At 35.7% G+C, this 27,725-nt stretch overlaps 1 protein-coding gene across 9 annotated transcripts in view; it reads left to right on the top strand.

Annotated features, from left to right (window-relative positions):
• UTRN (utrophin) overlaps positions 1–27,725 on the top strand; it is a 496,122-nt gene that overhangs the window by 184,697 nt on the left and 283,700 nt on the right. For all 9 annotated transcript variants that reach the window (XM_041741733.1, XM_041741729.1, XM_041741764.1 and 6 more), the window contains 11 exons: positions 1,223–1,372; positions 2,636–2,797; positions 3,228–3,356; positions 4,265–4,438; positions 6,134–6,289; positions 12,272–12,442; positions 19,302–19,481; positions 21,936–22,064; positions 22,376–22,546; positions 25,865–26,026; positions 26,392–26,529. In XM_041741733.1, the coding sequence (XP_041597667.1) occupies positions 1,223–1,372; positions 2,636–2,797; positions 3,228–3,356; positions 4,265–4,438; positions 6,134–6,289; positions 12,272–12,442; positions 19,302–19,481; positions 21,936–22,064; positions 22,376–22,546; positions 25,865–26,026; positions 26,392–26,529 (1,722 nt within the window). The remainder of the gene's footprint in view (positions 1–1,222; positions 1,373–2,635; positions 2,798–3,227; positions 3,357–4,264; positions 4,439–6,133; positions 6,290–12,271; positions 12,443–19,301; positions 19,482–21,935; positions 22,065–22,375; positions 22,547–25,864; positions 26,027–26,391; positions 26,530–27,725) is intronic.

Consider the following 27,725-nt stretch of genomic DNA (forward strand, 5'->3'; position numbering starts at 1 on the left):
TTACAATAGCTCTTGCTCTGTTATCTTTCGATGTGAAGAGCTGGGGACAGGTTAGAGTGGTTAGTATTTGACGCCCAGGATTCTGTCCTAGGAGCTTGTGTCCAGGTCTGGGCTTGAGCTCCACGAGGCTAAGAAATGGACCTGCTATCTCATTGTTTCCAAGTTACCAGCACAGCATGTGGCACACGATTAACTTAATACTTGTTTCTTAAATGAATTAAAATGTGAAGAGAGTAGATTTGCTTAAAATAAAAGAGGAGGAAGAGGGTACATTTACTTTTAAAATGGAAAGGACACAGGGTGGTGACTGAGTAGATCACTGGACTGAAGGTCAGAAACGAGTCCAATGTGATAACTGAAGTCTAGGAGCCAGACACTAAGAGAAAAGATGTTGCTTCTAAAGTAAGATAGAGAAGTTGAGAGAATACGTAAAAGTATGAAACGCTTACTTTAAAACGTATTTTTCTAATATGAGAACTAAAATATGTGCTTTCTAGAAATATGAAAAATAGAAGTAAAAAAGCAAGTAAAGCACTTTTAAACATTTTGGTATATTTTTTCCTTATTATTATTATTATTACTATTATTATTATTTTCTATCCATACTGGAAGGCAGTACATTATAGTAATGGAAAAAAGCCTTTAGAGTCATAAAGTTGGAATTGTAGATCATCTTTTTACTGTGTATTTTTGTATTTATTCTTTGTGAGCTTCAGTTTTCCCATCTGTAATATGGAAATAGTATTTATCCCATCTAGCTAATTAGATTTATGAATATAAAAAGTGTATATATAAAACAGTGCCTAACATTCTGTGTATGTTGTAGAAAAATGAGTACCTGTGTTTAGTGGTATAGTCAATAAAAATTTGAGGTAATTTGGCTTGTATGTGTTTTTGCTTTTAAACTGTGCATCAAACCATGAATTTCTCTATAATATATATATTACATATAATATATAATATAATTAATAATTACTAAAGTTATTTTTATGAAATTCTAGTAACATGTATCATCTTCATTCATAATGAGTTTTCGATTTTAGGTATTTATTAATACCATGATGGATATTTTGGTAAATTAATCATCTACCTCATTTCTGATCCTGTTCTTTAGGTAGATTTCTAGAGAATGGAATTACTTATTTTAAAAAAGTAGACATTTTTAGGATCCCTGATACAGTTTGCCTCAGTAAATGCATATTTTTCCCCTTTCCTTGTCTAGTCTCTGGAATCTGTTTTGCGACATCCAGCAGATAATCGCACCCAGATTCGAGAACTTGGCCAGACTCTGATTGATGGGGGGATTCTTGATGATATAATCAGTGAGAAACTGGAGGCTTTTAATAATCGATACGAAGAACTGAGTCACCTGGTAAGATTTGGGGGACACCAGGGGTATTGATAGGTCTCACGTTATAGAGCTGACCTCAAGAACTTTTACTGAGGGGACGAGTTGGGGTGTTGAGGACATTGAAATACTGGGGGGGAGGGGGGAAGAGTAAACTTAACAGAGAGCAAGCAGAAGTTTGATGATTAAAAAACTCTATCTTTGAGATTGTTTCTACTTAAGAACTATTTAATTTCCTTTAAGGATATTGTAGCTGTATATAAGAATAATAACTCATATTATCCTAGTAAATACTAGGGCCACCCGAATTTCACATAAGTTGCTGTTATAAAATGTCATTGTCTCTTAGACACACATCCAGAATGTATCACAACATGCACGTTCATATCAGTAAATATAGAACAGAGATTATCCTTCATAGGAGGGTTGGATGGATATTACATGTTTTCAAACACATATTAAATAAGGATTGATGTTTAAGTTATGAATAGTATCAAACTTACCCCAAAAGTGCAGCACATAGTGGTTCAATACATATGCCAATCTGTAGAATTTGAAACTGTGGGAAAAAAAAGAGATTTAAATGTTCACTCTACTGATGGGCAATCATGTTATATTTTATATAGTTATTGATAGGCTTATTGTGGACTCCTAAAAATGCCTAAATTGGTAATAAATGACATTTTTATTGTCTCTGTTTAATGTTATATGGGAAAACTTCACTGTTTCCTTTTTTTATTGAGATATAACTGAAATACAACATTGTATTACTTTGAGGTATACAACATAATGATTTGATATTATACACATTGTGAAATGATCACCACAGTAGGTTTAGCTAATATCCCTCACCATACATAGTCACAATTTTTTTTCTTGTAATGAGGACTTTTAAGATCTACTCTCTTAGTACTATCAATTTGTTCTCGTATCTATGAGCTTGGTTTTCTTTTTGTTTGTTTTAGATTCCACATATAAATGAGATGATGTGCTATTTGCTCTTCTCTGACTCATTTCCCTTAGCATAACGCCCTCAAGGGCATTCTTATATTTTGTCATTGTATATACAAAGAAGTAAAAATTAGTAATTCATTGTAAGGTAAATAAGAGACTAGAAGAATCTTGTCACTGTTATCTTTGCTAGTTATTATTTATTTACAGTGTAGGCCAAATATACTGCTTTTACATTCTGTTTCTTTCTTGGTGACCAGAATATAAGGGTTTTCTTATATTCAGCTCTTTATATTTGTGCTGAGAAGCTAATGATTTGATTTTTCCCCTGTGTAGGCAGAGAGCAAGCAGATTTCTTTGGAAAAGCAACTCCAGGTCCTACGGGAAACTGACCACATGCTTCAAGTCTTGCAGGAGAGTTTAGGGGAGCTGGACAAGCAGCTTACAACGTACTTGACTGATAGAATAGATGCCTTCCAAGTTCCACAGGAAGCTCAGGTACTGCCATGGATTTTGAGGGCTTTTGAGTTGTAAAAAGAGCATATATAATTGCTTCCTTACCCACAAGATAACTGGCCCCTCTTGCCATTCCAAACGGAGTCATTGAGAGAAAGATTGCCCTCATTTATGGGGCAGCATATGGGTTTTGGAGTTCTTTTGCTTTCTCTGTGAGACCTGACAAATGTTAAAATAGTATTTATGAAGTTGGGAAAGTTCCTTCTTTATAAATAAGCAGTGAGCATTAGAAATGACAAATGCAAAGATCTTAATTTTATGTTCACATAGTAGTCCTGCAATACAGGTGGCCCGTATTATTATTAAACTTTTTAGAGCTTGTATACTGGTCAACATATTCTTATGTATTGTGTGACTATCCAGAACTTTTAATAAAGAAGACGTTCTCCCCTTTCTAATCTCTTTGTTGTAGAAAATCCAAGCAGAGATCTCTGCCCACGAGCTGACTCTGGAGGAGTTGAGAAGAAACATACGCTCCCAGCCTCCGACTTCCCCAGAAAGCAGGAATGCCAGAGGAGGAAGTCAGATGGATGTGCTACAGGTGAAGTGGGAGAGCAGCTCCTTTTCACTTTTTGATGCATTGGGTGTAAAAAAAACAAAAACAAAAAACAAACAAAAACAAAAAACGAGAAAGAGCCAATTACTCGTATGCTTTTGCTCTTCTTTATGATGTAAACAGTGGGATGGAGATAATGTATTGGAGGTGCCTTGCATCCTGGGCAAGGCAGCAGAAACAAATTGTTGTATGGGTGGAAACTATTGAATCTGATTTTATAATTGCATTGAGAAGAGAGAGAAAGCTAGATTTAGAAGTTATCTTTCTATAGATATTTCCATTAATGCAGCGCCTCTGGCAGTTCTGGTGTGACTGGTGCATGGGGTAGCCTGAGAGCATGGGACGCAGACCACCTAGTTGTTTCATGGTGGATGCAAGATTGACTTTGACTCTGAGCTTGCTTGGAAGGGCATTTTGAGTTTTAGGTTCCTAAGCTATATCTTTCAAACAGGTGAGAAATTTTGCGAAGTTTTAATTTCAGCGAGGCCAGCTTAGCTTTTTATTATGTCTTAGACTGATACTCTGTCAGGTAATTCATGACATTGTGCTGTGTAGTTCACTCAGGTGATTGGGTAGCCTCTGTTTCTTTAAGGAATTAAAAAAATTATTTATTTATTCATGAGAGACACAGAGAAAGGCAGAGACATAGGCAGAAGCAGAAGCAGGCTTCTTCAGGGAGCCCAATGCAGGATTAGATCCTGGGACCCTGGGATCACGCCCTGAGCTGAAGACAGATGCTCAACCACTGAGGCACCCAGGTGTCCCTTTAAGGAATGTTTTTATTGCTGCTTTATCTTGTAGCTTTTTAGTGGTGTGTATTGTACTAATATCATCTGCTGAGAGAGATTATCATTCTGATGTGAATTGCTTCTTTTGTTCATTTCTGGAAACAGAGGAAACTTCGAGAGGTGTCCACAAAGTTCCAGCTTTTCCAGAAGCCCGCTAACTTTGAACAGCGCATGCTTGATTGCAAACGTGTGTTGGATTGTGTGAAAGCAGAACTTCATGTTCTGGACGTGAAGGACGTGGATCCTGATATCATACAGAACCATCTGGACAAGTGTATGGTGAGGCCATTGGGTAGCTAATGTGTTCAGTGGGTTTTTCAGCAGCTAATATGGCCTCATCTAGTGCTTACATACATGCTTTAATAATTACTAGTCTATAGTGAGCTAAGAATAGGGTTTGATGGTGAAGAAGAGGTTAAAAATAAGAAGTGTGGTCCTGTCCTTCAAGGACATTAGAAGATGTAAAGAGAGACAGGTAGGAGAGAATAAAATCAATTATTACAATGTAATAAGATAAGGAAGCTGGAATAGACATGCGTATAACATGATTTAAAAAACAAGGGTAACACATCTTAATCACAGCGTGAAGTTAGGGAAGATTTTGACAGAACGTGACTAATAAGCTAAGCTTTAAAGGATAAGTTTGAGTCACCTAAAAGAACCATACTGAGAATAGATGTCAGGAATATTATAGTGTAAAAGAAAATCATTCTTAAAGAAAGTAAAACTTTGAATTTTAACTTAAAAAAAGTTTAAGCCTAAAATATGACAGAAATTATACTTAGAATGAATGTCAGGAATATTATAACATAAAAAAAGTCATTCTCTAGGAAAGTAAGATTTTAAATTCAAGTTTAAACCTAAGATGTGAAAGAACAAATTATTTATAAGGCCTTATTACTATTTTAGGCTTGAACATTATAGTGCAGTTGAGTAGAAATTTAAAAATAATGTGGCTAAGTATACACAATCTTACAATTAGTCTTCTCTTTGAGGAGAATCATGAAGAAACTTAACATGATACTTGTTAAGATGAAAGTCTGGGGAGAGTTTTTTATGCTTTTCAAAATTGCAGTCTCTTTGTTACACACTGAAGTTTTATGTACTCGAAAGCTGGAATGGGTAGAAGAATAAACAGGGTAAATTTGTGGCTATATAAGTATGTGTGTTTGTGAAAGTGTGTATGTTTGCATTTATGTGCATGTATGTGTGTGTGAGTGTAGATGTAAGTATTAATTGATTTAACGAAACACAGAGATCAGCAGAGTAAGCACTCTCCTTGACCTTGTGTAACTTAGTCCACTGGTTCATTATTATGTGACAACGCCACAGGAGATGTTTCAGGTCAAGATCATGGTAGACAGAACAAGAGAAGTTACCCAGATAAAAGCTTTTTGGTTTCAAGGTAACTAGGATGAGGATAGCTCTGAATTTGACCTACATACTCCAATTTCTTATAGTTACATACATCTTGATATATGGAGTATACATTCTCATTGAGGTAGACTTGGTACTTCAGAAATTCTAAGAAAAAGCAAATGTTAATACTCCAAATTTCAACAGCTGGAAATAGAGTCAGTGTTGGCTTTTTTTTTCTAGTAATAGCATTTATGGTTTTTAAAAATGTAATTTAAAAAATGGTAGACATTCAATTTTTAGTCTTAATATTTTGCCATTTTATGTAGGAAAAATGTTTTTATTACTAAGTATGTTCATAAACCTTGAAAATACATGTTTGAGGGTTTTTTAAACAAGTATAATTCCTGTTAGTTTATTTTTTTATCTGACTTTAAAAAGATAATGCAACCTTGATTTCATTTCATTTATCCTTTGAGCCAGAGCCGAGGAAGATAAAGCCCTTTGATCTCCAGAGTTACTTTGTAGCTGTCAATCTGTATAAGCTGTGTTCTGAAGTGATTCCAATTAACAACTTTTCACCACAGTGTATAAAATGTGTTTTGCTTTCTTTTAAAGAAACTCTATAAAACTTTGAGTGAAGTCAAGCTTGAAGTGGAGACTGTAATCAAAACAGGAAGGCATATTGTCCAGAAGCAACAAACTGACAACCCCAAGGGGATGGATGAGCAGCTGACTTCTCTGAAGATTCTCTACAATGACCTGGGTGCCCAGGTAAGGGCAACTCCACTGCTCGCTGTGTCTCTCTCATTTATGTATTTTAAAATTTTGCTCCTAGAAGAATGCATGTTTGAGTTTTATGGCACTGATAATAATCTTCTCAATTATCCCAGTATTTTTTATTGTATTTCTTTACATCTTTACATTGTATGTTAACATTACAATGATGAATAATTGTAGAGAAATTTACTTTTGATATTTAATCCAGACTCATTTATATATATATACACACACACACATATATATACATTTTAAAGATTTTATTTATTTATTCATGAGACACACACACACACACACACACACAGAGAGAGAGAGAGAGAGAGAGAGAGAGAGAGGCAGAGACACAGGCAGAGGGAGAAGCAGGCTCCATGCAGGGATCCCGATGCGGGACTTGATCCCGGGTCTCCAGGATCAGGCCCTGGACTGAAGGTGGCGCTAAACCGCTGAGTCACCTGGGCTGCACTTATTTTTATATTTTCAATGGCTAGTCACACTTCCTAAGTTATTCTAAGAAAATTCTACCAGTAATAGCTTCTGTATAAACTCAAGTTATTGGTCCTTGGATTTCTAAATGGAATAGTCTGCTGAGAAATGTTAAAATATTGGGACTCTAATAAATGGTAAGTGTCAGCAGGTTTACAGTAATCTAGCAGGATCTAAAAGCCTTTTAAGAAACATATAATTTGGGCATCTTAGTGCCTTAGTGAATCTGCAGGGGGATTTTTGGCCATTTATTGTGGATGACTATATTCAGCAGATTTAATGTCTTATCTTACTGAGTACTCTACCCTGAAACCAGGAAAGCAGAGCAAAAGAAAACAAAATAACAATAAACATGTTTAAATGAAACCTTCTTGGCAATATTGTGATGTGTTAGATAATATTTTAGATCCTTCTTGGGTTATTAAACATTACCTAAGTTTCTGCATAAGCCCAGAGAAAACTAGCTGAAATTTTGTTATCATTTTTGGGTCAGTAAGAATGAACAGTGCCTACATTTCCTGGAAAATTTTGACTTTCTTACTTGCAAGATAAAATTGCCAATCTGATACATGTTATATTATTTTTATACATTGTATATCTGGAACACATAGTGTCAAGCTTCTTTTTGGTATTATACAGTTGAAGTTATTTGTCAAATATTATAGTTATTCATCAACTGGGCATATTACAGATGGGAATGATGTTGCTGGTTTTAATATCAACTCCAATTGAGACTGGTTTTAGTGTTAATTTTCTCATTCAACACAATTGGGACTGTACTGTGTGACAGGAATCATATAGGCAGTATAGATCAAGAGGTGAGCAAAAACATAATTTATCCTTGTCTGATAGAACTTAAGATAATGAAAGAAGAAAACACTAATCAAGTAGCCAGACAAAGTAATGTCACATTAGCAGTCTGAAGTGTTATGAAGGAATGTATGTGGTGCTTTAAGAGTATATGTAATGGAGAATTTAGCCCAGTCTGGGTTATAAAAGCTTCCTTGAAGAAGTGATGCATAAGCTGAGATCTGAAGGATAAGTAGGAATGGCCTGGGTGAAAGCAGTGGAGGAGACTTTGAGGTTGATGGAACAGCATGTGTAAGGGTCCTGAGGCAGGAGGCAAGCATGGTACATTTGTGTGGCTGATTCAGAGAGAGAAAGTGTGGGGAACATGGTGTTGGAGAGAGGGCTGAGACCAAGAGCATATAGTATCTTAGGATTTGTAATAAAGATTTTAATCTTAAGAGCAATGAGCAATTATTGCAGGATTTTAGCAGTGAGATAACAAGCTCATGTATTTGCTTTTTAAAAGATCACTCACTGCAGTTTGGAGGATGAATTGGAGAAAGGCAGCATTGGATGTGAAGAGAGCAGTTAGGAAGTCATTGTGTTCTTAGTGAGAAATGAAGATGCAATGAACGAGAGTGGAGCAGTGGAGATGGCATGAGCAGATGGGCTTAGACATATTTAAGAAGTGAAGTGAGTAGGACTTGGTGATGGATTAGGATGTGGGAGTATAGGAGGGAGGGAGATGAAGGATGACCCTTGGGTTTCTGGCTTGGTTACATGGAAGATCATGATGGCATCATTGGGAGGGGCCACTGGAAAGAAAGGCAGAAATGTGGAAAAGTCATAAGTTGGACATGTTCACATTTTAAGTGCCTTTGTGAGAGTGAATTGAATATGTCAGGTACTCACAAAGTTATTCAAATCTGGAGAATATATCTGGGCTGAAGCTAGGAAATTTATGAGTCATCTGCATAGAGATGGTAATTAAAGTTTTCAGTGGTGATGAGATTGTCTAGGGAGAGGATATAATGAGAAAAGAGAAACCTGTACAAGCCACAAAATAAAAAAATAAACGAGTGGGATGACATCAGACTAAAGAGCTCCTGCACAGCAAACAAAACAAAACAAAACAAAAAACCAAAAAACAAAAACCCATCAACAAGATGGAAGGACAACCTACAGAAGGGGAAAAAATTTGCATATCATATATATGGTAATGGGTTAATATAAAAAAGTGTATGAAGAAGTCATATAACTCAATAGCAAGAAATCAAATAATCCAATTAAAAATGGGCAGAGGATCCAAATAGACATTTTCTAAAGAAGATAGTTGAATGATAAACAGGTACATAGAAAGGTACTTAAGCATGACTAATCATCAAGGAAATGCTAATCAAAACCACAGTGAGATACTACCTCACACCTGTTAGATGGGTAGTATCGGAAAGAGATAATGCTGGCAAGGATGTGCACTGTTGGTAGGACTGAAATTGGTGCAGCTGCTGTGGAAAACAGTGTGGAGGTTCCTCAGAAGGTTAAAAGTAGAACTACACTACACTCCAGTAATTTCACATCTGGATATATATCTGAAAGAAACAAAAATACTACATTGAAGAAATATCTGCACCCTCATGTTCATAGTAGTGCTAGTTAGAATTGCAAGGCATGGAGACAACCTAAGTGTCCACTGATAGAAGAATGGATATAGAAGATATGGTGTATATATAATGTCATATAATTCAGCCATGAAATGAAGGAAATCTTGCCATTTACAACAATATAGACCAACTTTGAAGGCATTGTGCTAAGTGAGATAAGCTGACAGAGAGAGACAAATAATGTATGATCTCACTTATGTGAAATCTAAAAAACAACAACAGCTAAACTCAAAAAAAGAGATAAGGTTTGTGGTGGTTACCAGAGGAGGGGGACTGGTGGGCCTGGGAATTGGATGAAGGTGATCAAAAAGTACCAACTTGTAGTTACAGGGTGCATAATAAGCTCTAGAGATGTAATGCACAACATGCAGATTAAAGCTAATACTGCTGTATATGTACATATGGAAGTTGTGAAGAGGATAAATCCTATGAGTTCTCATCACAAGCAAGAAGCTATTTTGTTTTTTGTTTGTTTGTTTGTTTTGGGGGGATCTATATGAGATCATGGATAAATGTTTAAAGTTTTTGTGGTTTTCATTTTATAATATATGTGAGTAAAGTCATTGTGCTCTACACCTTAAACTTATACAGTGTTGTAACTCAATAAAACTGGAAAAAATAAATTAAAAATAATTTTTAAGTAAATTAAGAAAAAAGAAAAATAAAAGGGTCTGGAGCAAGTCTTGAGGAATTAGATCATTTAGTAAGACATTTGAAAAAGGTGTGTTTGCAAAAGAAACTAAAGTATATCTGTACAACATTTTATTTATTTCTTCATCAGTGGACATTTAAGTTGTTTCAATGTCTTGGCTATTATGTGTAATGCTGCCATGAACATGGGCATACAGATATATTTTCTAAATACTGATTTCATTTCCTTTGCAATATATGCCAATGTGGAATTACTGGATCATATGATAGTTTTATTTTTAATGTTTTGAGGAACCACCATACTGTTTTCCATAATTATATACTTGAAATCTACTAAAAGAATAGATATTAAGTGTTTTCACCAAAAAATAAAGGTAACTATGGGAGATGATGGATGCATTGATTAACTTGATCGTGGTAATCATTTCACTCTGTATACATATGTAAAATGATTGCATTGTACACCTTGAAAAATCACATGGTAGAAACTACATGTATGTATATGAAACAGTAGCAAGAAGTAGTAGACACCAGGAGAGTGCTGGGTTGGGGAAGCCAGGAGAAAAGGGTGTTTTGGGAAAGAGTGTAGGCCCTAGTTTTGAATTATTGTACATTACATATAATGTCCACTTAAAGATGTCAAATTAGATCTTTGCCCTTGGAGTCATTATTGAACTTAGCAAAGATAATTTCTGTGAAGTTATAGGGGCAGAAAGCAGAACAGGAGGAGGTAAGAAGTGTGAGAAAAATAAGAAAATGCTTTTCAGGTTGGTAAGGGGTGATGGGAGAGAGCAAGTTCTTAGGAGAGATAGAGCCAAAGAAGGAAAAAAATTTTTTTTTAAATGCAAGAGACTTACGTATGTTTCATAGCTGATGGGGATGATCCTATTGAGAAAGAATGGTTCCATAAGAAGTTCCATAAGAAGAAGAAAGGATAAATGGTTAGGTAAAATCTTTCCAAGTTGATACTGCTTAATTCAGAATGCACTATAGCTCATAATGTATTGGTTAGACTGAGGAGAGTGAATTGTTATAAGTGGAACTGTAAATTATTTTCTTCCTGGTAAATACAAATCTTTGGTAGCATTAAATTTTATGATTGTATAGCTTCCCAGTCATGTCAGAGTCCAATAAGATCCCTTGAATATCAATATCTTTTAATAAAATTCATGTATTTGTTTCCTAAAGTCTGCATTGAGGGGCTATTAATTTAAAGTTATGAATTCTAATTAAACTCTGTAGAGAAAAATATTTCACTTTTAAGAAGGAATTTAATAAAAATCCATCCTTGAGGTAACAAAGAGTAAAATGGAACCAAGGGGACCAGAAAAAAGAAATGTAATTCCACATTACTTATTAAGAAAATTCAATCGTTGTATCATCTAAGAAAATTTCATCCCATACCTGACTTATTTATCACTCTACTACTTAGGTAATGTGAATTGTCTCTACATACGTGCACATGAAAAGAGGGACACATTTTTATTTATGTATTGTGTTTTGGTGCCCTTAAAAATGTTATCTCAGCTTTAGATTATGAATGATAGTTTTGTTTGAGAATACCATCCTGTAACATGAAGGGTCAGACCAGGCTCAATCCAGTGGTCGTGTGCCCCCCTGCTCATGGCTTTAGACCCTGTGAGCTTCACTGCCCTGTCCTGCAAAATAGGAAGGAGAGGGCCCATTATAGATGCCGTTGTGGTTCTTGTTTGCATGGCATGTATCAGATTCTTCAGTATGATATGGGAGCTATGTAAAGAGCCTGGTAAACGTTAGTTCAGTCCATTTTGCTTTTCTGTCAACCACAAAGACAAAATGATAAAGGTTTATGTTGCATAGTCATCTCTTATATTTTAAATTAAGTACTTAATTGCTAAACTTAATTATGAAAACCATACTATTCCCCCTCAACTTTCTAAAATATAGTGTATATGTGTGTGTTTTTTAAACAGAATTCTTCATTGAGAGGATTGTAAGGCATTTTCTGTTCAAAATGATAAAAGATACCATTTACTGATTCTGTAACTTTGTTACAAGGACTGGGCCAAGCCCTCTGTGTGTATATCTTTCTCATTTAATACAGAACAACCTTTCAAGGGCACTGCCTCCACCAAGGTCAGTTAGAAAGTAAGTGGGAAGAGATAAGATGAAAACCCAGGGTTGCCTGACACTTAACCTCTACACAGTATATTGTCTCCTTGTGGAATTACAAGAGTGGAGTGATTCCAGGTGGGAGAGGTAAAGGTTATGTATGTCTTGGGGGTTAAGGATGGATAGTTTGGATCCTTAGTTATTATTTGGATTCATTCTTTTTGTATTCATTTCCCTCTTCCTTGCCCTTTCCCTCTCTCTCCCTTCCTCTCTCTTCTTTCTCTCTCTTTCTCCTTTTTAGGTGACAGAGGGAAAACAGGACCTAGAAAGAGCATCACAGTTGGCCCGGAAAATGAAGAAAGACACTGCTTCTCTCTCTGAATGGCTTTCTGTTACTGAAACTGAATTGGTACAGAAATCCACTTCAGAAGGCTTGCTTGGAGACTTGGATGTAGAAATCTCCTGGGCTAAAGTAAGTTGTGGTTCGGTTACCTGCCAATATTACGCCAGGGTTTCTTGTGGCATTTTGTTCGGGATGTCATTTATCTCCATTTCATGTTAACTATAGCCTTTTTTTAAAAGATTTTTTTCCACTTCCCTGTCTTAAGAAAAAAGAAAGACTTTTAAAAGACAGCAATTTTAAGACGACATTTTTATCTTGATTCCAAAAGCATTAAACTCACATGGGCTTTATAAGCATTGTGCCTATGTGATACTTAAAAACATTCTAATCATTATTACCCTCACAATTGGTGACATTTTTTGAGTATTCATTTTTCACAAAGTAGTGTACTGAGTTTATTCATTAATTCTTCTATAATAACTTTTATGCCGGTAAATAATATTCTATTGCAGATGAACTGATATAAAGAGCATAGGAACAGAATTTTAAAATAAAAGCAAAGGTCCAAGAGTTTTCTGTAGCTCCATAGTTATTTTGAAATCACAGAGATTAGAGAGTAGATTTGCCAATTCTCTCTTTTAAGGTGGGCAAAAAATTGAACACAAAGCACTTTTTCTTTCAACCAAGGCATTCTCTTTTCGTAAATTTGTTTCCTAAGAAAGAAGCATGTACTAGAGATAAGTGCTGAATATAAATGGTCAATACTGTGACAGAAATTTATATAAAGCCACAAGTATCAGTGTTGACATCTAAACACTCCACTTTGCTTGTGGAAAGTGGAGAGCAGATGCTCTGAGATCATGAGTGATACAACCATTTCTTAAATTTGAACACTTCGTAGAGGTAGCAGTTGAAAGAAGATCAGGATCTGAGGTACTACAATAGCTCATGAGAAGTATAATTATGCCATGGGCTATGTGACGTGACAAGGAGATGGAGAAAGGGATGAAGGAAGGAAAGGAGGAACCCCACTGATTTGAGATGCTAAATTCATGTATTCTTTTTGCCTATTGCTTTTCTCTGTTTTCTGCTTCACTGATCTGACCCTCTGAATTGTTCTTCAGCTGTTTAACTCTATGGCTTCATAATATATTTCAACATGTAGTTAGTGGATTCCCTGTCTTTATGCTTCTGTTTGTGTGTATGTGTTTATACTCATATAAACTTTAGAAATATTAGTCTGAAATTATTTTAAAAATTTGATTAGAAATTTTGGTTTGAATTGCCATTATTTATAGATTTTTTTTGAGGAGAATAAATATCTTTGCTATAAGTCGTCTTAGTAACATGGTATGTTTCATTCCCCCTCCCCAATTTTTTTTTATATTACTGCATAATGCCTCAAAGACATTTTATATATATATATGCAAGGATATTTATTCTTATATACTTATTTTTATAGGTATATAAAAAGTATGCTTTTTCTCTTTTTTACTTATTACTTGTAGCTTGTTCATAGGTGACACTGATTTTTTGCATTTTTAATTTTTAATCATCCATCTTTGTATACTGACATCAATTCAGTTAGTTTTTTACTCACATCAATTCAATTCAGTTCAATTAATTGATTCTCATAATTTTTAAAGGTAAAGAGCTAAAACAGTGGTAAGTTTGCCTCTTCTGGTACTACTCATTTTAAAATTCCCATTGTATCTTATTTCAGGTTTGAAATAATGAAGATGGTAAATACAAGTCATGAATTCACAGCACTAGAGTAAATCAGATGAAACATCAGTAGGGGACCCACTTTTTCAATATTGTTTCCAGATTTAAGAAACATTAAGATTTCACAACATTTTAATGTATTTGCACCTAAAAATTGTGTAAAAGTTTTGCATTGTAAATATTTATTTATTTATTTATTTATTTATTTATTTATTTTTTATTGGAGTTCAATTTGCCAACATATTGCATAACACCTAGTGCTCATCCGGTCAAGTGCTGCACTCAGTACCCATCACCAAGTCACCCCAACCCCCCGCCCACCTCCCTTTCCACTACCCCTTGTTCGTTTCTCAGTTAGGTGTCTCTCATGTTTTATCACCTTCACTGATATTTTCACTCATTTTCTCTCCTTTCCCTTTATTCCTTTTCATTAATTTTTATATTCCCCAAATGAATGAGACCATGTAATATTTATCCTTCTCTGATTGACTTACTTCACTCAGCATATTACCCTCCAGTTCCATCCACGTCAAAACAAGTGGTGGGTATTTGTCATTTCTAATGGCTGAGTAACATTCCATTGTATACATAGACCACATCTTCTTTATCCATTCATCTGTCGATGGACACTGAGGCTCCTCCCACCGTTTGGCTGTTGTGGACATTGCTGCTATAAACATTGGGGTGCAGGTGTGTCGGTCTTTCACTGCATCTGTATCTTTGGGGTAAATCCCCAGCAGTGCAATTGCTGGGTCGTAGGGCAGGTCTATTTTTAACTCTTTGAGGAACCTCCACACAGTTTTCTAGAGTGGCTGTACCAGTTCACATTCCCAGCAACAGTGCAAGAGGGTTCCCCTTTTCCACATCCTCTCCAACATTTGTGGTTTCCCGCCTTGTTAATTTTCCCCATTCTCACTGGTGTGAGGTGGTATCTTATTGTGGTTTTGATTTGTATTTCCCTGATGGCCAGTGATGCAGAGCATTTTCTCCTGTGCTTGTTGGCCATGTCTATGTCTTCCTCTGTGAAATTTCTGTTCACATCTTTTGGCCAGTTCAAGATTGGATGGTTTGTTTCTTTGCTGTTGAGTTTAATAAGTTTTTTATAAATCTTGGATACTAGCCCTTTATCTGATAGGTCATTTGCAAATATCTTCTCCCATTCTATGGGTTGTCTTTTAGTTTTGTTGACTATTTCTTTTGCTGTGCAGAAGCTTTTTATCTTGATGAAGTCAGTCCCAATAATTCATTTTTGCTTTTGTTTCTCTTGCCTTCATGGATGTATCTTTCAAGAAGTTGCTGTGGCCAATATCAAAAAGGGTGTTGCCTGTGTTCTCCTCTAGGATTTTGATGGAATCTTGTCTCACATTTAGATCTTTCATCCATTTTGAGTTTATCTTTGTGTATGGTGTAAGAGGGTGGTCTAGTTTCATTCTTCTGCATGTGAATGTCCAGTTTTCCCAGCACCATTTATTGAAGAGACTGTTTTTTTTTTCCAGTGGACAGTATTTCCACTGGAATATTTGTTGACCATATAGTTGAGAGTCCACTTCTGGATTCTCTATTCTGTTCCATTGATCTATGTTTCTGTTTTTGTGCCAGTACCACACTGTCTTGATGATCACAGCTGTGTAGTACAAATCTGGCATTGTGATGCCCCCAGCTATGGTTTTCTTTTCCTTTTTCTTTCTTTCTTTCTTTCTTTCTTTCTTTCTTTCTTTTTTTTTTTGTTGGTTTTCTTTTTCAATATTCCCCTGGCTATTCGGGGTCTTTTCTGATTCCACACAAATCCTAAGATGGTTTGTTCCAACTCTCTGAAGACAGTCCACGGTATTTTGATAGGGATTGCATTAAATGTGTATATTGCCCTGCATAACATTGACATTTTCACTATATTAATTCTTCTGATCCATGAGCATGGAATATTTTTCCATCTCTTTGTGTCTTCCTCAATTTTTTTCAGAAGTGTTCTGTAGTTTTGAGGGTATAGGTCCTTTACCTCTTTGGTTAGGTTTATTCCTAGGTATCTTATGCTTTTGGGTGCAATTGTAAATGGGATTGACTCCTTAACTTCTCTTTCTTCAGTCTCATTGTTAGTGTATAGAAAAGCCACTGATTTCTGGGCATTGATTTTGTATCCTGCCACATTGCCAAATTGCTGTATGAGTTCTAGCAATCTTGGGGGGGAGTCTTTGGGTTTTCTATGTACAGTATCATGTCATCAGCGAAGAGGGAGAGTTTGACTTCTTCTTTGCCAATCTGAATGCCTTTTATTTCTTTTTTTGTTGCCTGATTGCTGAGGCTAGGACATCTAATAACTATGTTGAATAGCAGTGGTGAGAGTGGACATCCCTGTTGTGTTCCTGATCTTAGGAGAAAGGCTCCCAGTGTTTCCCCGTTGAGAAGGATATTTGCTGTGGGCTTTTCGTAGATGGCTTTTAGGATGCTGAGGAATGTTCCCTCTATCCCTACACTCTGAAGAGTTTTGATCAGGAATGGATGCTGTATTTTGTCAAATGGTTTCTCTGCATCTAATGAGAGGATCATATGGTTCTTGGTTTTTCTCTTGCTGATATGATCTATTACATTGATTGCTTTACGAATGTTGAACCAGCCTTGCATCCCAGGGATAAATCCCACTTGGTCTGGTGAATAATCTTCTTAATGTACTGTTGGATCCTGTTGGCTAGTATCTTGCTGAGAATTTGTGCATCTGTGTTCATCAGGGATATTGGTCTATAGTTCTCCTTTTTGGTGGGGTCTTTGTCTGGTTTTGGAATTAAGGTGATGCTGGCCTCATAGAATGAGTTTGGAAGTACTCCATCTCTTTCTATCTTTTGGAACAGCTTTAGTAGAATAGATATGGTTTCTTCTTTAAACGTTTGATAGAGGGCAGCCCCGGTGGCGCAGCGGTTTAGCGCCGCCTGCAGCTCAGGGCGTGATCCTGGAGACCCTGGATCAAGTCCCATGTCGGGCTCCCTGCATGGAGCCTGCTTCTCCCTCTGACTGTGTCTCTGCCTCTCTCTCTCTCTCTCTCGTCTCTATGAATAAATAAATAAAATCTTAAAAAAAAAAGTTTGATAGAATTCCCCAGGGAAGCCATCTGGCCCTGAACTTTGGTGTCTTGGGAGGTTTTTAATGACTGCTTCAATTTCCTCCCTGGTTATGGGACTGTTCAGGTTCTCTATTTCTTCCTGTTCAGTTTTGGTTGTTTGTGGTTTTCCAGAAATGCATCCATTTCTTCTAGATTGCCTAATTTATTGGCGTATAGCTCTTCATAATAAATTTTTAAAATCATTCCTATTTCCTTGGTATTGGTGGTGATCTCTCCTTTCTCATTCGTGATTTTAATAATTTCATTCTTTTCTCTTTTGTTTTTAATAAGGCTGGCTAATGGTTTATCTATCTTATTAATTCTTTCAAAGAACCAACTCCTGGTTTTGTTGGTCTGTTCCACAGTTCTTCTGGTCTCTATTTCATTGAGTTCTGCTCGAATCTTCATTAATTCTCTTCTTCTCCTGGGTGTAGGATTTATTTGCTGTTCTTTCTCCAGCTCCTTTAGGTGCAAGGTTAGCTTTTGTATTTGAGTTCTTTCCAGTTTTTGGATGGATGCTTGTATTGCGATGTATTTCCCCCTTAGGACTGCTTTTGCTGTATCCCAAAGAGTTTGAATGGTTGTATCTTCATTCTCATTAGTTTCCATGAACTTTTTAATTCTTCTCTAATTTCCTGGTTGACCCTTTCATCTTTTAGCAGGATGGTCTTTAACCTCCACGTGTTTGAAATCCTTCCAAACCTCTTGTGGTTTAGTTCTAGTTTCAAAGCATTATGGTCTGAAAATATGCAGGGGATGATCCCAGTCTTTTGGTATCGGTTAAGACCTGATTTGTGACCCAATATGTGGTCTATTCTGGAGAAAGTTCCATGTGCACTTGAGAAGAATGTGTATTCGCATTGTAAACATTTAAATGACATTTTCATTCCTGACCTTTAATAGCATTTTTATTCAATAGCTTAAATATTATTTTCGGTGTAGTCACTTTCTTTACAGTATAGTCTATTAGCATGTTATTTACATTTAATTACTTGTAGATAATTATTTCATATAGTTTTTAAGGACTGTTCTAGTCAGTCAGTATATTCCCAGTGAAATAAATGTATGTAGAAAGTCTTAACTGTAGAGAGCATGGCTGTGGGTTGTTTTTCTTTTTTTCTTCCTTCTGGACAAGAACATTTAAAGGAAACATTTTAGTGCCTTTATAAATATACCAGTGTTTGATATGGCCAAGTAAATGTTTCAACCTTGACTCATCTGGGAATTTGCAATTTTTATATCTTCCAAAATGTCATTTAATGATGTGAGATTAAATATAAATGAGCTCCTTGAAATGATTTGTTTAAATGTTGGTTTAAAAAGGTACAATAGCAGTGGGGTAGATATGCTCGTGTTACTTTTTGATTTTATAACTTCATAGTTTTAATTTTGGAAGATAGCATTTTTGCTGTATTTCTCTGAGTACATGTCTTGCCTGGTCAGACTTACAAATGTACAAATCAAGTTGTCACTATACTACCCAGAGTATTATCTTTGCATATGACAACTATATGACTACAGCTTAGACATGCTAGTTCTCCTATGATTTAGTTAAGATGAGGTATTTTTTGTGGTGTTATCCTTCCAAATAAATGTCGTACACAGCATTGGTTTCCTGTAATAGTCTAGGAGATAAATTCATCATAAAATTTGTAGAATTGTGACTTCTGGGATAGTTCTGTTTTGACAGCTTTTAGTTACTGAAAGTAAAATTCATTTTCTATGTCTAAAGGAATGATGAAGATATTTGGTGTTTGTGTGTAGCAAATAGCATTTGTATGTAAAATTAATGAAATGATCCTTTTTCACAACTGAATTTATTTTTTGTATTTGCATAATTAAATGTTTTATTTTTTATTAGGAATTTCAGAACCCTCAACATATTAGTAAGTTGTGGAGTTTTGGAAGCCTTTGACATGTTGTGAATAATTATATAGGGGAGTTGTGGACTACTATACATATGTAAAAAAAAAGTCATTTAAAAATTTAAGTTGTATAAACTGGGTGTTATATTCAAGTGCTGAATCACTAAATTCTACCCCTGAAACTAATACTACACTATATGTTAATGAGCTTGAATTTAAATAAAATCTTGAAATAAAAACAGCAACAAAATAACCTTCATACAATGTTCTGAAAAATCAAGTAGATCGTGGTATTTTTCTTTTATAGAATGTTCTGAAGGATCTGGAAAAGAGAAAAGCTGATTTAAATACCATCACAGAGAGTAGTGCTGCCCTTCAAAACTTGATTGAGGGCAGTGAGCCCATTTTAGAGGAGAGGCTCTGTGTCCTTAATGCTGGGTGGAGCCGTGTCCGCACCTGGACAGAAGATTGGTGCAATACGTTAATGGTATGTTTTAGAGAAAATTTAATGATGAAATCTTTTCCCCTTTAATTATTTAAAAGCCAATACAGCTTTTATTGGAATCTCTTTTTTGTGTGTCACTATAATATTTTGCTTCAAGTTAATTAGTTTCATTTGGTTACATGTTATCTTTTCCTTTGAAAAGATAGTAAATAGAAAGAGTTCAAAATGTCTCTATTAAGTGAAAAACCATTTGTGACATACATAGGAACATGTACTTTAGTATCCTAGTAAGTGTACCTCATTTGTTATATTTTAATGATTTTATTTTATATTTAATTTTCATGCTATCATAAGCTATATATATATAATATGTATAATGTTCTAATAATGGCATACTAGCATCTGGTAGCCTAAGTAAAAATTTTGACTATGAGCTGTATGACACTGGTCATCACTTGAATGCTCTCTAAATCTCAGTTTTCTTGGGATGCCTGGGTGGCTTAGTGGTTGAGCGTCTGCCTTTGGTTCAGGGCGTGATCCCGGGATCCTGGGATCGAGTCCCATATTGGGCTCGGGCTCCCTACATGGAGCCTGCTTCTCCCTCTGCCTACGTCTCTGCCTCTCTCTCTCTGTGTCTCTCTCTCATGAGTAAATAAATAAAATCTTTAAAGAAAATAAATCTCAGTTTTCTCATATATAAAATGGACATTACTATAATTTCTACCTCATACAGTTTTTGTGATGATTATATGATATAAAACATGTATATATGATCTATAACTAATACTTAAAATAATCAATTGTAGATATCATGATGATGCTTATGCTACTTATTAAAGGTTGTTGGTTTTAGTCTTTGATTATACCACTAATAATGACCATTTAAATTTCACAGTGGTTTTCTGTCCCTCTTATATTAACAATAAATATATGGCAACTTCCCTTCTCTCTTCCCTTAGAAGAAGTTTTATTTATAAATTATTGTTTTGTTTTGTTGTATCTGAGATAGGACTTTTTTCAAATTCATAGAATTACTGGATAATAATAAATAGAGACAAAAATAAATTATTTTGTTATTGAGCATTTATTGAAATCAATCAGAATGTGTAGGGCATTGAGTTTCTTTCATGGGCTCACATCTGATCTGTCAGCTTCTTATCCAGACACAATTTATCTGCAAAACTTGGATAAATTACTTATTGCTATATTTTAATTTCTGTATATATAAAATTAGAATAAAAGAACATATCTCACAGAGTTCTTAAATGTTAAATAATGAATATGAGACTCTTGGCTTGTAGAATATGTTCATTATATATTTTATATATTCATTTTTATTGTAACTAACTTTATTCCACGTTCTCACAACCCTTACTTCTATATTCTTAAATTTATACCTTCCAAATTCTCCTTTCAAATTCAAATGATACCTTTATAGTCCTATTAGAACATTTTTTTAAAGAGATTTTATTTATTTATTTGAGAGAGGGAGAGGGAGTGAGCATGAGCCTGGGGGAGGGCAGAGGGAGAGGCAGGAGCAGACTCCTAGCTGAGCAGGGAGCCCAATGCGGCCTGATCCCCGGACCCTGAGATCATGACCTGAGTAGAAAGCACATGCTTAACTTAATGAGCCACCCAGGCGTCCCTAGAACATTTAACATTAAATAAGTGGTGGTCATCGGTTCTTTCTTAGACACCAGATCACTGTCCAAACTGTTCTTATTTATGAGTTCTCCTTTTCTTAACTATTCTTCCATATTATGGATTAACAATTTGTTTTCTTGTCTTTTAAATACTTCTAAGACTTTTTTCTAGTTTCCTTTATTCTATAAAACATAGGTCTTAAAAGCTGTTAATTTCATCAAAAGGCTTCCCTATTCTTTTTGGTCAAGTCCTAAATTCTTGCCTTAGCCTCAGCTATTTTGCTTTGTTTTAATTGACTTAACTGTTTTCTGGTGGTTTTCACATTTATTCCCTCAATCACTTTTTCTGTCCTACTCCAGGAAATGTTAGTGAGGACTGTGCCAGCTCTTCTGTTAAGTGCTGGGGGCACTGAGCTGACAAGCCGCAGGCCTGCCAGTCAGTTATAGTCCACTGAGCAAGGAATTTTCTTCAACCCATACTTTAAGCATTCTTTTATATTATTACTTTTTAAGTTCATTAAAAAATATGATCAAGGGGTGTAAATGGAATTACTTAGAAGAATGAAGAATAAGGGAGACAAACAAAATGAAATTGAAAAAGTTTTACCTTTTATCCTTCTTCAACTTTTTGTTGTATTGAGGCCTAAATCAAATAGATTTACAAAGTACATAACCATAACTGTGCTTTTTTAGGAATGAGATTTATTTACTGGGAACGTACTTCACAGAAAAACAGAATCCTGTCTTGAAATTCAGCATGTATTTGGCTTTTTGCAGGTCTTTTAAAGGTCATCTAAGTTTATTGTCTTAAATACTGCATCTGATTGCATGTATTTTATTAATTCCTTTCTAGAATCATCAGAACCAGTTGGAAATATTTGATGGAAATGTAGCTCACATAAGTACCTGGCTTTATCAAGCTGAAGCTCTGTTGGATGAGATTGAAAAAAAACCCGCGAGTAAACGGGAAGAAATCGTGAAGGTACCAAGCACAGAGCATCAATAACACTTGTGGGAGTGGAAGGTTTTGGTGTGGTCTTTTCTTTAATGCTCCAAGTTACCGGTGCACTCATTCTTCCCTTGCAGTAGATTCATTAGTTTTTATTTTGGTGGGAGAAACTGTGGTCTTGGATGAGTCTGATATCAACAGCTCTTCATTAAATTGATTATTCTAAAATCTTTTCCAGGGATCCAAGAAATTCATGTAAACTGCCTGTAATTCTGAGTTAGCGTCATGCCCATGTTTGGTTTTGATATTTCCCACGTGATAATTCTGTGTTTTCTTACAATCAGCGTTTAATATCTGAGCTGGATGATGCCAACCTCCAAGTTGAAAATGTCCGTGATCAGGCTGTTGTTTTGATGAATGCTCGTGGAGGCTCAAGCAGGGAGCTTGTAGAACCAAAATTAGCCGAACTGAATAGAAACTTTGAAAAGGTGTCTCAACATATCAGGAGTGCCAATGTAAGTAATTATATTTTAATATAAAACTATTTTTTCCTGTGAGCATGCATCTCCATAAATGATTTTATAGTATATACATCAAAAAATTTTAAAATAAAGTGATTTTAATCACTTGGGAGAATCGGTCCCTATTTGTGATTTTATGTATAAAGGAGAGACAACAGGAAATTAGTGTTGAAGAAAATAACCCATTTGAGAAAAGCTTTTGAAGTGTCAATGAAAAGTTAAAATTGGCTATAAGACCACCCCCTGCCCATCCCCACCCTGTGCTCGTGTTCTAGCTCTCTCTCTGTATGTCTGCCTGAAATAAAAAAAAATAAATCTTTAAAAAGTGGGGAGGTGCCTGGGTGGCCCAGTTGGTTAAGCGATCAACTCTTGGTTTCTGCTCAGGTCATGATCTCAGGGTCATGAGATTGAGCTCTGCTTCAGGCCCTGTGATCAGTACAGTCTGCTTAAGTTTCTCTCTCCTTCTTCCCTCTTTGCTATTCCCCTCTTCTATCAAATCAATCAATCAACCAACCAGTCTTTAAAAAAGATAAAATTCATTCTCAAACCAGGTATGTGTATTAAACCCAATATTGTGTAGTCATACTTTATAAATTTGTGCATACTACATGCTTGTGAACTTGTTTTTATTTTGTTGCATCTAAAAGTTACAAGAAATTTCACAATTTAAACCTAATGCAGAAAAGCTGCTATCTGCTTATAAATTTGGAAAAGGGCTTTATAAATTTAAATAAGAGGATAATAAATAGAAATTTCCCTTAAAAAAGTTATTTATGCTACCGTATTATAATTTTTCTCTTTGTATGTATCTTACTAATTCCCTTTCTTCTTTCCCTGTTTCCTGAGGGGAGGAAATGAAGCATTTTATTGTAGTGTTCTTAAGTCCTGGAGTGTGCCGAGTGCTCAATAAATGTTAAATTGAAAAGATGAGAACATTTTGATGGTTTGCTAGGGCAAGAAACAAAGTAGCATAGCTGACTTTGGGGGTCATCCAAACCAGGTGTTCATTCTGACAGAGGATTATGAGGTTTTCAGGATCCCAGCTGGGCCCGTGGGTTGGCATTTTTGAGTATTTGGTTAATTCTACCTCTTGAGAGTTGTGTGTGGAAATTATCTAAGAGGAAGCACCCTCTTTTTTTTCAAGAAGTAAATATTGTCTAAGTCTGCTTTAATTTGAAATAGCTGATAAGAAAGGGAGACAGAACATGAGAGACTCCTAACTCTGGGAAACAAATTAGGGGTGGTAGAAAGGGAGGTGGGAGAGGGATAGGGGTGACTGGGTGACGGGCACTGAGGAGGCACTTGATGGGATGAGCACTGGGTGTTATTCTATATGTTGGCAAATTGAACACCAATAAAAAATAAATATATAAAAAAATGAAATAGCTGATAAACATTGTATGGTTTCATTCATTCAGGGACTATAAAAAATAGTGAAAGGGATTAAAGGGGAAAGGAGAGAAAATGAGTGGGAAATATCAGAGAGGGTGACAAAACATGAGAGGCCCCTAACTTTGGGAAACGAACAAGGGGTAGTGGAAGGGGAGGTGGGTGGGGGGGATGGGGTGACTGGGTGATGGACACTGAGGGGGCCATTTGATGGGATGAGCACTGGGTGTTATGCTATATGTTGGCAAATTGGACTCCAGTAAAAAAATATACAAAAAAATAATTTGAAATAGCTTACATAATAGGCTAAACTATCTTTCATAGCTTATGAATATACTTAGATTATTCACAACATAAAGAAAATAAATAACTGCTTTAGCTCTCTCTTCCTTAGCTTTGATGTTACTTCTCTACCTTCTGATCTAAGCTCATTTGTACTTTCCAGAAGGTATTTAGGAGGATTTTCCTGGTATAAAAGAGGAAGGCATGAGATAGGGTTGGAGTGAGAGGAACTACAAAGAAGAAAAATTATTATTGTTCTGATCAATAACTTCTGTTACTATTTGGGCACACATGTCTACTTTTACTCCTATGTATGTGATATTAAAATATCAAAATTTTTATATTGTCTTATATCTTCTCCTTTGACACGATTTTTAGCAGCTATGAGGTTTTCCATTATATGATCTGTTATACTTTTGTAAGTCAATTTTCCACTTTCAGGGTGCTTTAATAATAGTGAATTGTCAAAATCCTTTTATGCATGTCTTTTTGCTCATTTGTTAACATGCCCTTAGGGTCAATTCTTAGAATTCCTTAAAATTGTTGTAAAAGTTGTGCATATAAATGCCATTAAATACATTTTCCAGAGTCTTACAAAAGTTTGTGCCAATTTCTACTTCCATAATCAGTGTGAGAACCTTGTTTCCCTATGCTGAGCCAACATCCTGTTATTTTCCTGCATGTTAATTTTATTAAAGTTGTTACACTGAGTTTAGTCATATAATTATAAAGTTTTTCTATAGTGATACTGTCTGAAAATACCACATTGAGAAATATGTACTTTTTCAGAGTTTGGATATCAAAATCCAAAGGGGATTCCATGGGGGAAGGTTACCTGGGAGACATTCTATGGGATGTACCTATACTCGGTGGTGACCCTTTCTCTTTTCTTTCTTTCTTTCTTTCTTTCTTTCTTTCTTTCTTTCTTTCTTTCTTTCTTTCTTTTTTTGTTTTTTTTTCTTTCTTTCTTTCTTCCTTCCTTCCTTCCTTCCTTCCTTCCTTCCTTCCTTCCTTCCTTCCTTCCTTCTCTTTCTTTCTTTTTCTTTCTTTCTTTCTTTCTTTCTTTCTTTCTTTCTTTCTTTCTTTCTTTCTCTTTCTTTCTTTCTTTCTTTCTTTCTTTCTTCTTTCTTTCTTTTTCTCTTTCTTTCAGATTTTATTTATTCATTCATGAGAAACACAGAGAGAGGCAGAGACATAAGCAGGAGAAGCAGGCTCCATGCAGGGAGCCCAGTGCAGGACTTGATCCCAGGACCCCGGGATCATGATCTGAGCTGAAGGCAGACACTCAACCACTGAACCACACAGCCGCTTCACCCTTCTTCTTTCTGTGGCCATGGCAGGGATGGTTTTTAGGCCTTGGTCCTATTTTGTGTTGTGCTCATATGGGATCTCAGAATCCTCCACACAGCACTACAGGGAGCCACAGTTGTTTGCACACTAGCTCACATCTCTGGCTGGAGTTTGGAGAAAATGGATAACTCTGAGAAGCCCAAATAGATAAACTCATTGCTCTGTGAATGAATGAAATTAAAGTTAATTCAAATAAATGCTAGCTCCTCTCTTGACACTCCATCCCTCTAATTAATGATGAAAGGTCTAGTTAAGAATGTATCTTTTCAACGAGTACTTTAACTTCTGCAGTTGCTAATTGACCAGGAACCATTATCGTACCAACGTCTGGTTACCACTGAAGCATTTGAAGCTGATGTACTTTTCTCTGATCTGGAAAAATTAGAAAGTGACATAGAAAATATGTTAAAAGTTGTGGAAAAACACTTGGAATTCAGTGGTGAAGATGAAAAGGTCAGTTCAAGGAGATTTTCAAAGTCACGGTGTTCTTACTTTTCTGTTAATTATATTTTTATATCAATGATGTTTAGCCAAAGAATCTGCCAAATCATGCCAAATAATAGACCCAAATGTGATTTTCTGCCAAGTGTTGTCTAAATGTTCTCTAACTTCTGCTAAACTAACATTCTTTATAAGATATTTTAACTTCAAATTTGAAATATTTTTAAAAAACATGAATTTTTGTTACTTATTCAGCTGAACAGATCTTGACTGATCTCACACTTTGTAGGTTAGTTGTCCTTCTTGGGAAATGATTAGTAAGTGATGCTGTGCATTTTTTTCTTTTGAGTAAATTGTTTTTCCTATTAAACATTCAGGTGGATGAGGAGAGAGCCCAAATTGAGGAAGTTCTACAAAGAGGAGAACAAATGTTACATCAACCTATGGAGGATAATAAAAAAGAAAAGATCCGTTTGCAGTTACTACTTTTGCGGACAAGATACAATAAAACTAAGGTATTATCTCCCGAGGGACTCTGTGTTCTTTAAATAACTTATTTAGCTCTTGCCATTCCAATATTTGATGTTGGTTTCATGGATACCTTAAAAAACAGGTGGAATAGTATCTCTTTCTCCTTCCTGGTATGCATTACTAAATAACATTTGTATTTTTAGATGGGACAGGATTCAAAGAAAATAGAAACAAAGTCCTATTTATTGGGATCTTTTTTGGACTTCTGATAATGTATCAAATCTAAAAGGCATCTATCCTTTTAAAAGTGACTTCCCGGGCAGCCCCGGTGGCACAGCGGTTTAGCGCTGCCTGCAGTGCGGGGTGTGATCCTGGAGACCCCGGGTCAAGTCCCACATCGGGCTCCCTGCATGGAGCCTGCTTCTCCCTCTGCCTGTGTCTCTGCCTCTCATTCTCTCTCTCTCTCTCTCTGTGTCTCTATGAATAAATAAATAAAATCTTAAAAAAAAAAGGTGACTTTCTCCTTCAGTTCTGTATTTTATATATGGAGGTCTTAATCACCTCAAAACATATTAGTTTACAAATAACTAAATTTATGAATTGATGAACTATGATTATATTCTAGAAAAAGATTCCCTACTAACTTCCTTTTCAGTGGCCATCTTCCCAACTGCATTGTAAGTGTGTTGGTGTTCTCTAAAAGTCTGTTCTTAGGTAATCCCTCTAAGAACCATTTTTAGTTGAGGATGTTGAACCTAGTAGAAGATTCTACTCTCTCAGCTTTCTGCCTGTGAGATGTCTCTGTTTGTATGTGGCTTATGCATGCAACATTGTAACATGTCCCAACCTAAATGTGTCCTCTCGCTTCCCACCCATATTTCCTAGTGTATTCCCTTAGTATTCCTTAGTATTTCCTTAAAAACGATGTATTCTCAAAATAGAAACCTCAAAATCTTTTCAACCATTTCTTGTTCCTCACACCACATCAAGTAGGTATTAAAACCATCACTTCCGAAGGAAGTAAGATGCAGCTGAGCCTGAAATTAGACACAGCTCTACTTGCTTTACAACCCTGGGGAAATGACTGAATCTCTTTGTCCTCTCTCCTTTCCATAATTCAGACTCCTGTGATTTTTCTCCTGTTAGGCACTGCAGTGTGTCCCAAGCCGGGTTTTCTTATGTCCAGTTTTTCTTAACTCTAGCCCATCCTCCAAGTGGTCCTCAGAATTATTCCCCTCCA

This window comes from Vulpes lagopus, chromosome 2 (assembly GCF_018345385.1).
Source record: "Vulpes lagopus strain Blue_001 chromosome 2, ASM1834538v1, whole genome shotgun sequence".
Lineage (NCBI taxonomy): Eukaryota > Metazoa > Chordata > Mammalia > Carnivora > Canidae > Vulpes > Vulpes lagopus.